The sequence below is a fragment of the Cucumis sativus genome, chromosome 4 (assembly GCF_000004075.3).
Source record: "Cucumis sativus cultivar 9930 chromosome 4, Cucumber_9930_V3, whole genome shotgun sequence".
NCBI lineage: Eukaryota > Viridiplantae > Streptophyta > Magnoliopsida > Cucurbitales > Cucurbitaceae > Cucumis > Cucumis sativus.
This window is the reverse complement of record NC_026658.2, coordinates 9,966,140-9,980,064: the sequence shown is the minus strand read 5'-3', so window position 1 is coordinate 9,980,064 and position 13,925 is coordinate 9,966,140. Positions and strand designations below refer to the sequence as shown.

Genomic DNA, 13,925 nt, shown 5'->3' with positions numbered 1-13,925 from the left:
GGCCATCATGCAATTGATTCAGTTGGAACAATGAATACCAATGCATTATCACATAACATGAGGTAGGACAGTTGAGTGAAGTTATGTATCTCATGTAGAACATTTTACGTTTATAGTCCTAATCAACAACTAATCTATTGAAATGTTTGCACAAAGTCATCCTGTAGTTAGGGTCTCCTAAACAAAATATTTCCTTATTATGATGACATGTCTTATGTTTTTGGAAAAGATTGGACTACGAAAGCATGATTAGAGACATTCGTTGATGTAGAGTCTAATGTGCCAAGTGAATGCCATGGTCTTCTTATTGATGATTCTCATGATCTGGAGATTGCGATGATGTATAGTCAAGGACTGAACATGTCATTTGATGAGCTGATGGGCACACAAATAGACCGATCTAGTGAAGGCATAAATGCTTTGATCAAGTGGAAACAAAGGGAAACACGATGGTTGACTATCTAAAATGGTCAAGGTCATTAGAAAAGCAATGAAATTTGCGAATGACCAGTCAAAGGCGATTACAGATTGGTCGAAAGAGAAACGTACAATGGAGAACGAACATCGTGGGGAAGTCGTCAAACAGTTGTAGAATTTCCTTGAACTAAGTAGCCGAGAGAGGGTGAGGCTTATGCGGATCATATTGTGTAGTGTAGAAGACATAGATGGATTCATGTTGATACCCACAAAGCTGAAATTAGAGTATTGCAACCTATTATGCTAGGACATAATGTTTGACCGATTGTCGATTACTTTTCTTTCTTTTAGGTGGTTGTAGTGGTTTGATGAAACCTTTTTTTTTTTTACTTGCTCATGTATTGGTTACCTTTTTTTTTATACCAAACTTATCAATCATAATGAATTCATATAACTTCCTCTTATCTAAGTAACTATACACGTAAATTATATTGATATATGTATAAACTAATTTGAAACACAATAAACGAAAGATATGAGGAAGTTACTTTGTGGAGATTACCTATAAATTAATCAAATGAATATCCTAATTAACAAGATTTAATAAAAACAATTTAAGATTTATGTATTTTTCACGTACCATATATATGTATGAAAAAAGAATAGTAAAAAATGATTATATCCAACAATTGTTTTCGCTCAATCGATGACCCTACCTCAATAATTATTTTATTTGATTATATGATATATATATATATATCGTATTTGTAATTAAATTTAAAAGTAGTAACATGTTTTCTAAGCTTTTTTTTAAATTTTATTTAATAATTAAATTTTTCAAAAATAATAAAAAAATATTGTTATAAAATAAATTAAACTCAGTTGTGGTGTAATCTTCGAATTTGATGTTTTTGTTCTAATTTGATAATCTTCCAATTTGATGTTCTTGATAAGTTATAGATATCTACAAATTTATAATAAATACAAATTATTTACTGTTTATAGTAAAAAACCACCAAATGAGTTAAAACATATTATGGGAATAGTCTGTCAATTTTGTCCCCTTTTACAATTTCTCTTAAATTAACTTAATTTTCTTAATTAAATTTTAAATAAATGTTAAAAAATTATTATTAAAATTTTGAATTTATTTTAATTAGAGAAAACGTAAACTTCAAAATTGCGCCCACCGTTTCCAAAAAACTATTTTGTTATACATATAAAAAAAAACAAAAGTAAAATAAATGAATAAAAGATATATTATTAGAATTAATAGGTTAAATAATTTTTAAATATAAAATAGAATTTGATAATTTCAAAATAGATTGGAAATCAATTTTAAATATTTGACAACCATTTTTAAAAGTTTCTAACCTAACAAAAATTTGATTGCTTGGGAATCAACCTTACACCTAAATATTTTTTTAAAAATCACTACTTCAACTTCTTAAGAGAATTCATCAAAATCAAAATTAGACAAAATATCAGCAAAAACTTGAAAATTGGAGGGTTGTTCAACCCTCAACTTAGCTATTAAAATCTTCACGAGTCAACAAAATTTCTCAGTTGAACTATAGCCTCTCCCTTTCATGGTCTAGTTTAACATAGACAGACCATAAACAAGGAAAATGAATCCAAGGATCAAAAAGAAGAGTTACTTATTCCACCACCTAGCATGCATAGCCCATTGCTAGTCTTCTCTCGCTCCATTAATTGTAAAAACATAATCTTACTCGAATAACTGAACTTTCCATCTCACTCGCTTAACTATCCACAACTTCAATTAGAGTCGTCTCATAGTCGCTTGGTGCTTCATAGCCATGGAGATTGATCACAGTTGCAGCAACATTGGCCAACCCTCCAGTAGGAACATCATTACGGAATCTAACTCCAGGGGCCAGTCCTGGACCTCCAATTGCAATAGGAACCTACAAGTTCAGAGATTCAACGAAAACAAAGTTAGTATTTTTTTCCATCAAACTTAAGAATAACAATTTCAAATGAACTTAAGAATAACAATTTCAAATGAACCATGACATCCGATCAAAGATCTCCCAAGGAACATAATTTGCAGTCCAAAAGGCTTACCGGCTGAAGAGTGTGAGAAGTGAGGATTTGAATTTTGCCGTTTTTGTCAAGAAGAGGCTCCCCAGACTTGCTTCTCTTCACCATGTCCTCTGCATTTCCATGATCTGCAGTGACGACGTAAATTCCCCCTACTCGTTCAATTGCATCAAGGATCATCTGCAACCAAGGCTCTCAAATAGTAAGCGAATGGGGAAAGGGATTTGGAAAAGATCAACATACAGGCACAAAAAAAGCATGAATCATTTGTGAAAATCTAACACATACTTTTACAGCATCATCAGCAGCCTTGCAAGCTACAACAGTGGCCTCAATATCACCAGTGTGACCCACCATGTCACCGTTTGGTAGGTTAACACGTACCTATTTAACATGTGAACCGAAAAGTGGACAAGTCAGAACAAAATCCAACTCCGATATTCAAAGGATGTGTGAAGTTTCACATATTAATTCCATACCTGGTGGAATTTCCGACTAAGAATAGCATCTCTTGCTTTCTCAGCGATTTCTATAGCCTTCATCTTTGGCTGAACATTAAAAGTGATCCCGGAATCACTAGGAATCTCCACATATTCTTCCATTTCTGGGTTGAAATATCCAGAACGGTTTCCATTCCAGAAGAAAGTAACATGACCAAACTTGACGGTCTCACTGTATTAGAAGGGAAAAAAATAGTTCACATCAAATTTAGTAAAGTAAAAAAGGAATTGTTTCATAAAACTATTAATAAAAGATTGCAGAGTCAACTGACTTGTGCACCTGAATAAAGTTGACTACAAATGCAAAAATAAATGGATATATAGAGCAATCAGATCTTAGTACCACCCCAACGAAACAACGAATAGAAAATACGCTATTTTTCACCTGCAGGCAAAGGTCCGAACACCATTGTGCACAAGATATTCCCCAGATGTTCTCTCAATCTCTGGAGGAGAAACAAGGTAATGGCTTGGAAGCTTCAATTCACCATCATACTGGAGCATTCCAGCATAACGAATTTTAGGGAACCTAACTCGGTCAAATTTATCAAAATTTTCGTTCTCAAGGGCCTTGGCAATCATAACCATTCGATCTGCTCTAAAATTGAAGGTAACTACTGCATCACCATCCACAATTGGACCTACAGACTTCCCACTATCATCAACTATGACAAATGGAGGTAGATATTGATCATTTGCTTTGGGTTCCGCTCTTAATGTCTTGACAGCTTCAAGAGCACTTTTAAACTTGTGTGGTGCTTCGCCAAGCACTTGTGCATCCCATCCTCGCTTCACAACTTCCCAATCATTCTATAATTAACAAAAACAGTCATTTCCAATTTTCCACTTGTCTAGTGACTTGATATTTGGATTTATTATGATCCATTCAAAAAGAATTTCACAGGATAAAGAAATTACTTTTTTAATCAAACTCTTCATCTATCATTCTCACGAAAGTTATTCATTCTGTGCATACATTACCCATTACATAAACATTGCATCTTTAAAGCTACAATAAATCAGAAGCTGCATCTAAAATATTACAAAACAACGAACCTCCATTTACAAAAGTGATTCAACATGCAATTTTTCAACAAGTGGTGATGATAGGTGAGCTTATTATCATTTACTTAGTATGGTGTAATATTACTTTAGACTTGTAATTATGATAGATAATACAATTCAAAGTGAATGTTGTTAACACTTAACATATTCATAGACTTATTTTGTTTCAAAGAAATCATTTGAATCTTTCATTTACCCATATCTTAAAATTTCAATAAATGGCACATCGTGTTGTGGTCATTCTAGTATAGTAAGATTACTCAGAAAAGATGTACCTCATAACGATCCATAGTCACATACATACGGCCTCCACCAGATGCTATTTGTGCATCAATCCCTTTCTCACGTAATTTGGCAAGATCATTTTCAAGAGTCTCTACAAAGCCTACACTTGAACCATCCAAAACATCACGCCCGTCTGTAAGTATATGGACACGGATTCTTTTGGCACCACGCTCACTTGCTCCTTTGAGTAACAACTACATAGGGAAAAAGTTTAGATATTCATTATATAAGGCATTATATCACGATAAATTGGGAAAGACACATGGAATTTAGAACCATTGGAAAACGTCAATGCTTACCTGAACCTGGTCTAGCCTAGAGTGGACTCCACCATCACTCAGTAATCCTATAAGATGCAAAGTGCCGGTCTCAAAGGATTCCTTGATGTATTTGAAACCTTCTCCATCATATATTTTTCCAGATTCAAGAGCAAGGTCAACAAGCTTTGCACTGCATTGAAAATAAATTAATTTCAAGTTTCATTAATGGGAAGAAAAATGACATTCCATAAAATCAAACTCATCCTTCTACTCTATTGCTGCTTCTAATTGAGTTTCAGTATGCATTGTTCAATTTAAAGAACTTCTTATCTATACATATTGCCAAGAGGGAAGCCTTTCTCCCTTGTTTCCATTTCATGCATGCTTTCTTTCTAATAAAATAACTTTTCTCACAATTAAAAATGGTTCAATTCCACAAAGAATGGTCAATCTGAACGGTTCCTAATAGTCATAACAGATAAATTACATGGTTTAGACTAATATTGAGCCTTTGAGTCTTAAAACACGTAATTTTCACATGACTTATTCTACTGCTACAGGTAAAATGGTAATTCTATTTCCCAACGGATTAAACGTAGTTCGACGAATAACTATGTACCAATAAGTATATGGCGCAAAACAACGAACACAATAATAAGATAAGCTCACCCTTGAGCATAAATACGTCCAGCACCAAGTGCATTATGTCCAACTTCACTGTTACCCATGTCATCTTCAGTAGGCAGTCCTACTGCCTTACCATGCGCTTTAAGCAGCCTCCAATGCTCAGGTGCTCCCTATCAGAAGCAGCAGACAATCAGTCAACATATTCATAGGACACCCAAATGAATTTTCAGAGTTCAATCTTCACTTCAAATTTAGAAACCGTAAAACGCCACAGAATTTCTTGTTCAAACGAGTGTAATTATATGGAATCTACAGTTTCACAACAAAAACAACCGAATTCGTTTGCAAGAACCTCAAAATATGAGATGGATTCGATAAAACAAAGTCTCTTTGAATAAAAAAATAAAAAAAAATAAAAAAAATAAAAACACTAAACGGGTATCCCAAACATGAATCAACAATGAGAAATCCCTAAAATAAAACTACCTTCTTAAGCGAATCCATGGTGGGAGTGTCAGCAACATGGATACAATTGTAGCGATCTGGGTTAGCTTCACCCCACCCATCCAAAACAATAAGACCAATTGTCTTATCCTTAGGAAGCTTAGGATGATCAGGCAATTTCCATGAGAATCCAGAACTCCCCATCACGATTAAATTTCTTCTGAAAAAATAAGATCCCACTTACGAACAACATCAGGGACTAACAAATCACAATTAATAAGCAACAAAACAAAAGAAAAAAAGGGGGCGAATCGAATCTATCAAAGAACCATCTAAGAATCAAAAGGTAAATCAAAGAAGCAACTTACAAATCAAAAGGGCAAAAGGGCAGAAGGGAGAGGTAAAAGGCAAGACCCAACTTTTATCAACCCTAAATCCCACCGAATGCAGTATATAAAGGAAGATCAAGAGGATTTGAAATGGAAGATGCTTAAAAAATGGATTAAAAAAAAAAGATGCTTTTTAGACGCCAGCGGATTTCATGCCGTTTGATTGAGAAACTCTGTGGATTGAATCACAGCCTTACAAGTATTTTTCAGTGTTATTTATTTATTTCAATTTTTTCAAACATCTCTTTCGAACTCAACGCCTGCTGATGCACACTGACACTTGCTCATAACTCATGCCTTTTTTCTTTAAGTACAAATTGGGATACTGATTTGAACTGATGAGCTAAGTTTTTTACCACTGGCGTTTTCTTTCTTTTCATTTTATGCTCTCTTTTCAAATTAATATGTTAGAATTTGACATGACTGATTTTTTATTTTGGATATTTTAATTGAAGGTTCAAATTACTATTTGATAAAAAGAAGATACCAGTGATAAAAGAAGCACAATATTCACAAACCAAACTAAAAGTCAAATAAAAGGAAAAGGATTTGAGTCAAACCAAAACAACAATTTAGCCTATACATTGTTATTTATTATTAGGTAGAAAAGAAGTATACATAATTATTTAATAAAGTAGATATAAAATCTCAAACCTAAGCTATAGATTGTCATAGAGCACGCTGATAGAAAATTTAAAGGAAGACTTTTGACAATAAAAGAAAAATAATAAGAACTAATTAATAAGCATTGACAATGGCACAAAAACAAATGAATTTCATAAGCTTTTTTTTTTATCTACTTATCTCTAACAATTTACACATATTAATTACTTTTATTGACGTATAATCATTAAACTCTGATATCCAATATATGATCCTAAGAAGTATACCACCAAAAATATGTTAGTACTACCACACATTTTCTTTCAATTTTTCTTTTTTATATTTTCATATGAACATGGATTTAAATTATACGACGTACATATTTGGCCCATAGATTTGGTTTTAAAGTGCTCAAGAATGTCAGTATTGATGTATGCTTTTGGTAGCATCATTGGCGGGTAACTAAGATGACACATTTTTTTATTGAAAAAATAGTTTTTCTTCTTATTTTTAAAATTTTAAAAAAAAAATATATATATATAATTTTCTCCCTTCATCCCGTAGTTGTCATCTTCACCAACCATGAAACTATTTTGTTTGAATTCTCAAAAACTTGTGATAAGGACAAAGTAGCCAACATTGTTTCAACTGTATGCTACTGAAGGCCTTGGAGAAATCAGAATAGGGGAGTGGATATTCATCTTGCAGTGAGGTTACTACTTAGATGCTTTTGACAGTGGTTATCTATGAATATGATAACTGATACATCAAAACTGTGTCCTTCCCAATCCCTCTTCTTCCCTTTTTTTAAAATTTTTGTTTTTTTGTTTTTACTTTTCTGTTCCTCATCTCCTATTTTCAACCTTCTTGCTACTTTAGAAAATGGAGGGGGAGTATTCAACAAAATATATATACACACATAGAGAGATCATGTATAATAAATCATTGACGTCTCCCCAACTTACCCTTTTTAGCGCAAAAGGAGATTTGAGGATAGCAAATACCATATTTTCTTGATATATATATATATATATATATATATATATATATATATATATATATATATATATATATATATATATATATATATATATATATTTTACCTATAACTAAACTAATTCAACAATTAAAACTTGATGATCTTGAACCAAAGTCGTTTAGATTTTGGTACACGATCGTTTAGATCTAAAAGAGAAAATATATGAAAGATGACGAAGATCGTTTACCAAGTGGAAATTTGAAAAAACGAAAAAAGAAAAAAAAAATGAAGAAATGACAAACAAGGAAGAAATTCTAGAAAGAAAAAAACAAGTAATTGAAATAGGCAAGTGAATATTCATCTTGTAGTGAACTTAGTGCTAATTAGATGATAATTCAACATCCTAACTTAAACATTTCATGACGAGGGTCCATTTGGATTACCTATAAAAAAAAATGTTTTCTAAAAATATATTTTTAAAAAACTTTTTTTAAAAGAAAAATTAAAATCTAGACACTTACATTTTTTTGTATGATCTTTATAAATGTTTATATGAAAATTTGTGTTTGGTTTGTTTTATGCTAACAATGTTTATACTTTGATCAAATTATCATTTATGACTATTAAACAATATGAACTAATTTCATAAACAAATACACACATTTTGAATCTTTTTTTTCATAAATATATTTTTAAATTAATCCCACGTTATCTTGAAACTATACATTAATTTCATTTTTTTAATTAATTTTTTTTTGGACAATTCAATTTTAGAAGCACAAATAACTTGAAACGTAAATACATCATTAAAAAAATGATTTTCAACAACATAAGATAAATAATTTTTCAAGACAATATAATATCATTAGACAACAAGATGTGCAATCCAATCATGTTCTTCATTCATCTCCATTTTATGAACCGAATGATTATGTTCTTCATTAACATCCTACTTTTTCACAGATGTTAAAGTGAAGTATATTTTACTGAGAGATAAACATTTGTAAATCTCTATATTTAAATGTCTATGAACATAGTAAAAATTGTTCAAAGTATTTAAAAGTAAAAAGAAAAACAAAAAGAAACGGAGTGAAAAAGAGATGGTAAAAAGAATAGAAGAAATTGAGGGAAGAAGTATATTTCCTCTTGCAAACCTTTTATTATCAAATTATGTATTGATTGGATATGATTTTAAGTAATTGAAAATAACAAGTATATACTTCTAGATTTGATTTTCAGTTGTATGAAGTTGGACCCATGGTAACTACTCTTCAACTGATAGATGGATTTCATTGCTCGACCCATTAGTCTGAGTGGTAAGTCGATGTCGAACTTAGAGAACACTATCTTCCAATAACTACAGTGATTGAATGGAGGTTTTGAAGGTGATTTCAATTGCTAGGAAGTAAATTGCAAACCAAAAGTAAGTTAAAGAAATTATATGTCAAAAGATTCTTAACTTGGGTTATATCCATCTCTCTCCCTATCGAAAGAATTTGTTCATCGAGCTATCATCATTTATCTAGATGCAATTTTGATCACTTAACCAACTATTTTATTACTTAAGATAACTAAATTGTCCCAAGGGTCTAAATCTAATTATTCTAATACGATTAGGCAATATGCATCATTGAATTTTCCAATAGCATCGAGTTCAAGAGATCCTTGGATGGAATATCTAATTTCCATGCGTCTAATCGTCAATCATTAGATTCAATTCTAGGTTGGTTAGAACAATGCTCATCCAAATTATAGATTTGAATCTCATCCAAATTGCCACGAATCAAATATTTAATTGAAAGCACAAGTTATTCAATCCTCGTAAATTCGAACATATAACAAAGAATAATTCAAATACATAATTGAAACCAAAAGTTACGTTAAACAAGTTCAAATTCTCATAAATTCAAAGGAACAAAGAGCTATAGAGTTCTAAAAATCCATGCTAGAACAAGTTACCTTAACCTCACATCCATGTGTCATCCATGTGTCAGTTAATCAGGATGTGCATAAACCAACACAAAATAGATAAGAAATTAGAGAGAAAATAGGTGCAAGTCAGGCTATAATTCGTAATGGGTTAAACCCTATGATAGAAACAATCCTTTACAAAATTGCCACAACACCAACATTGATGAAAACACTCACGTGAGAAAACTTTAGGGTGCCGCGGTGCTCCAGAACGGCACCTCGATGCTGGGTTGTCTTTTTGCGAATAATCATCTCTCTGCATTACAAAGTTGAGGTGCAGTAAGGCATAAGTTAAATTGGCTTTAGTTGATGCCCAATCGCCCCTGTTGATGTCATTTCACTCTGCATTTGCTTCAATTACCTACCAATCGACACTAACTTCAAATTCTTATCAATAAAATAATTTTTTCCCACCTCCTAAAAAAATGATTTTACCCATAATAGAAACTTTTAAAGTTACAAAAGCATTTAAAAAATCTTCTAAATTTGATGTTACTTGTAGAGTATGAAAATACAATTTCTAGAATATTTCAATAAATGTTATTTATTTTTTAAAAAAGAATTGATATTAATTAATAATAATCGGCTAAATTTAAACTAAAAAACCTCTCAAAATATAATTTTACGGTGGTCGTGATTTTAAAAATAGATTTACAAGTTCTTTGAATTTAAAAAAATAAATATACAATATTTAAAATTAGAAAAATAGTTTAGAGAGAATGTTTTTAAAAATAATTATTTTAATTAAAGGTGGATATTGATTGATTGAAGTTAATTTTTTCGATCAAACTGTGACTCAATTAATTATAGTCGGTTTAATCTGACTCAATCAATCGATTGTTCGATTTCTATTAAAACTTTATTATAACCATCTTTTTTTTTTTATGAAACAAAAATGCTTGCAAAGGTAATAAATTTTGCGGAATAATAAGTATGGCATCTAAAATTTGTGCTTTCTACTCAAAATAGGAATACACGGATTCCTATTCTTATATTGTTTTTAAGGCGAATATGCCAATTTGGTGGATACTCATTCTTTCTTTAATAAATTTAATTTATTTATACATCTAAAATCATTGTTCAAATTACTCATATTTATTGTATCTATAATAATCTATAATCTATAATCTATAATCTAAAATCTGCTATACGAAGAGAATCTGTTTCTATCATTTTTTACCTTAGTATTAATTATTTATAGCATTTTGTATATTTCAACTTACCTGGTGATTTATTTTTAAATCAATTCTATTTTTTTTATATATAATTATTTGAGACATTTTAAAAATAAAAAATAAATTAAAATATTTACTAGTTATATCAAAATTTGTGGATTTTATCAATGATAGTTTATCACGATTATGAATGTCACTCATAAAAGGATTTCATTTGTTATCAAATGTTTGTTATTGATAGAGTCTGAAATTTTGCTATAGGTTGTAAATATGTTGTCAAATTTGCTATTTTTGATAACTTCCCTAATTATTAAGTAAAAGAGTTAATAATTAATCAACTTAAAAATACAAAATCTGGTTTTCAAAATCTTTTTTTTTTCTTTCAAAACTTGACTTTGTTTATGAAAAAATTGGTCCTTAGTAGATTATGAAGCAATATATGCAAAGATGGAAAGAGTGTATACAAGTTTAATTTTCAAATTTTGAAAAAAAATGATTACCAAACAAAACATTAATATAGTTTTATGTCAAACATTATAGCGTTTTTTAATATTTTAGTATCATAATTGCTAGCTCTAATATCAAAATGTTAGGAAACTAGGGTTATATAATATGGCCCTTGTTGAGTTGTTAGAAGAACAAAACCCATTAATATATATTGCAAAACAACTTTTTAGAAAGAAAACTCAAAGGTTGTTTAACTTTTACTTTTCAAACAAAACTTTCAATAAATAAGTAACCTTTCAACTTAGTTAACTATTATGTAAATGTAATTTAAAAAGTAAATAAAAAGATTATTTAAATTTGAAAATACATCGTACAAATAAGGAATATACATGTTTTCAATCCGCCAACCAAGAATTTGTAACCATTTTAGTGTAAATTAAAGCTCTACGTAAAATAGTTAGAAGGTTTCTCCAATGATCTAAATTTTTTTAAGTATTTCTAAGTATGCTACTACATCTATGCAACTACTAAAATTCTTATTTTTTGAAAAACTCATGTAGGAAAATTAAAACCTTTTTATTAAAAAAAGCTCTGAAAGGATAATTTTAGTAACATGTTAAACTAATTAATAAACGAATGAAATAAGTTTGAGTTCCCCTATCTAATTTTAAATAAATAAAAAAATACGATAAAATAAAATAATCAAATGAAACATGAATGTTTACACTACAATCAAAACATGACGACAAGCATGACAAACATGACATATGAAAGGTTGAGTATAAACATAGTCAATAGTCAATAGCCCCACTGAGATCAGGTTAAGCATTTATGCATTGTACTTAAATCTCATTTCACTCCCCACCCAAAATGCATCCTTCTAATGTTATAGGTGTGGTTGCGACTTGGGCAGCTCCAATACTTCTAAGTGAAATGCCAAAACATCCAAGCTTAGACTTAAACTAAATTTCTTAAGAACATGCACAACCTTAAGAAATAGTACACTTCAAACATACAAATAACTTAACGAACTTTATTATCTTTAAACAACCCTATACATATACAGATAACACTTTCTAAGAAATTAAAACTAAAGCTTCTGACTCTAAACGCCTAGTAGCTCCGAACACATGTCTTAACACAAAATAGCTCACCTTTTTAATTAAAACAAATATGTTTTTACCTTAATTAGAAAAATCATTTCCTTATTCTTTTATTTAAAAGTTTAAACCATTTTATTTACGTTATCGTTATGATTTTATTGTGGATCGTTTCTGAACCAAACCTTATAAAAAGTTTCCTTATTCATTCTTCAAAAACATCAGAAAACACATTTTTCTCTCGAGCTTAGTTCTATTTCAAATATTGTATTGTTTTCATCATTTTTCGAGCATAACCCGACGGTGTAGTTTTTTGGTCAATTCTAGTGTAGATCCAGTTGAGACATATATGTTGGATCGGTATGGCAACCCTAGAGGGGGGTGAATAGGGTTTAAATAAACTTTTTGACAAATAAAAAGTAAAATCAACTAATTAGATATTTTCTAAAATTTAAATAAAGAACTTTGTAAACTTTGTTAAATAACAAGATTGATAAAAAGATATGAATGGAAGTGTGCAATCAAACTCAACCAATAGAATATGTAACTAAAATTAAATTAAAAAATAATTAGAAAAGAGTTAGAGAAGAAGACACCGTAATTTTATAGTGGTTCGGTTAAACTCAACCTACATCCACTTTCCCAAGCACCTCTTGGGATTTTGATTGAAAATCTTCTTTGGACTCTTTCCACGGATTTGAGCCGAACCGATTCTTGCTCCTTTTTCGGGTTCAAGAGCAAACCCGATCCTTTCCACGGGTTAGGATCCAACCGTTACAATATGTTGAAATTTTTAAATCACACAAAAGAAAACTCTCTAAAAGAGTGAGTATACAATTTGAAGCTCACAAATTTAATCCTCACAATACAATAAGAAGCTCTCAAGAATAAGATGAAAAGAATAAAAATTGGAAGCTTTAGAGAGAATAACAATGTTGGCTTTTTGCTTGAGGATTGTAAAGATATTGTGATCTTGTGTAAATGTGAAGTATTTAAAAAGAGAGGAAAGATAAATTCAAAATCATTTGGGTCATTAGATATAAGTAAAAGAAAAATGAATGGTTGAGATTTAAACTTAATTAGCCGTTAGACACAATACAAATAATAATATAATAATATGTCTTTTCAAAATATTTTATTTAAAAAGAAATCAATAAAGCAACTTTACCCTCTTTTAAAAAAACTAGCCGTTAGACACAAGAAAAAATAATAATATTAAAATCATTTTTCTTTTAAATTCATTTTCTTTATAAAAGCCAATAAAACATAACAAAAAGCCACATTTGTTACTTCTTCATTGCTCCAAGTGGCTTTCTCTAATTGGTTCAAATTGAATGCTTGGTCGCCACGTCACCATCTCGGGTATTTTTTCGTTAAGCTTCTTTTAGCAATATTTTCTTCATTTGAACTTCGATTTGGGTGATTCAAGAGGCGTTAGAATCATTTTTCCAAGCTCTACGATATGGTCTATTCAAATTAATAAAATTGTCAATAAAAAAATCAGATTTGTTATCATCAAAACATAAATTAATTGAATAATTAAAATAAATTAATTTGAGATTAAGGGCCAAAAAGCCAACAATCTCCCCCTTTTTGATG

At 30.3% G+C, this 13,925-nt stretch overlaps 1 protein-coding gene across 1 annotated transcript; it reads right to left on the bottom strand.

Moving 5' to 3' along the window:
* Nucleotides 1-1,901: 1,901 nt before the first annotated feature.
* LOC101217925 (2,3-bisphosphoglycerate-independent phosphoglycerate mutase) lies at nucleotides 1,902-6,189 on the bottom strand. Its single transcript, XM_004147471.3, has 10 exons — nucleotides 6,031-6,189; nucleotides 5,705-5,882; nucleotides 5,261-5,388; nucleotides 4,631-4,781; nucleotides 4,322-4,525; nucleotides 3,367-3,791; nucleotides 2,961-3,153; nucleotides 2,770-2,865; nucleotides 2,506-2,661; nucleotides 1,902-2,345 (listed from the first exon to the last, which is right to left on the bottom strand). The coding sequence occupies exons 2-10, from the start codon at nucleotides 5,864-5,866 to the stop codon at nucleotides 2,181-2,183; spliced, it is 1,680 nt and encodes a 559-aa protein (XP_004147519.1). The 5' UTR covers nucleotides 5,867-5,882; nucleotides 6,031-6,189; the 3' UTR covers nucleotides 1,902-2,180.
* Nucleotides 6,190-13,925: the final 7,736 nt, after the last annotated feature.

Excerpts from the sequence above, each read along its gene's own strand:
- LOC101217925 (XM_004147471.3), bottom strand. The coding sequence starts at position 5,866 with ATGGGGAGTTCTGGATTCTCATGGAAATTGCCTGATCATCCTAAGCTT. Across the intron at positions 4,782-5,260 it reads GGACGTATTTATGCTCAAGG|TGCAAAGCTTGTTGACCTTG; the intron begins GTGAGCTTATCT and ends TTTTCAATGCAG. Across the intron at positions 2,866-2,960 it reads TTAGTCGGAAATTCCACCAG|GTACGTGTTAACCTACCAAA; the intron begins GTATGGAATTAA and ends CATGTTAAATAG.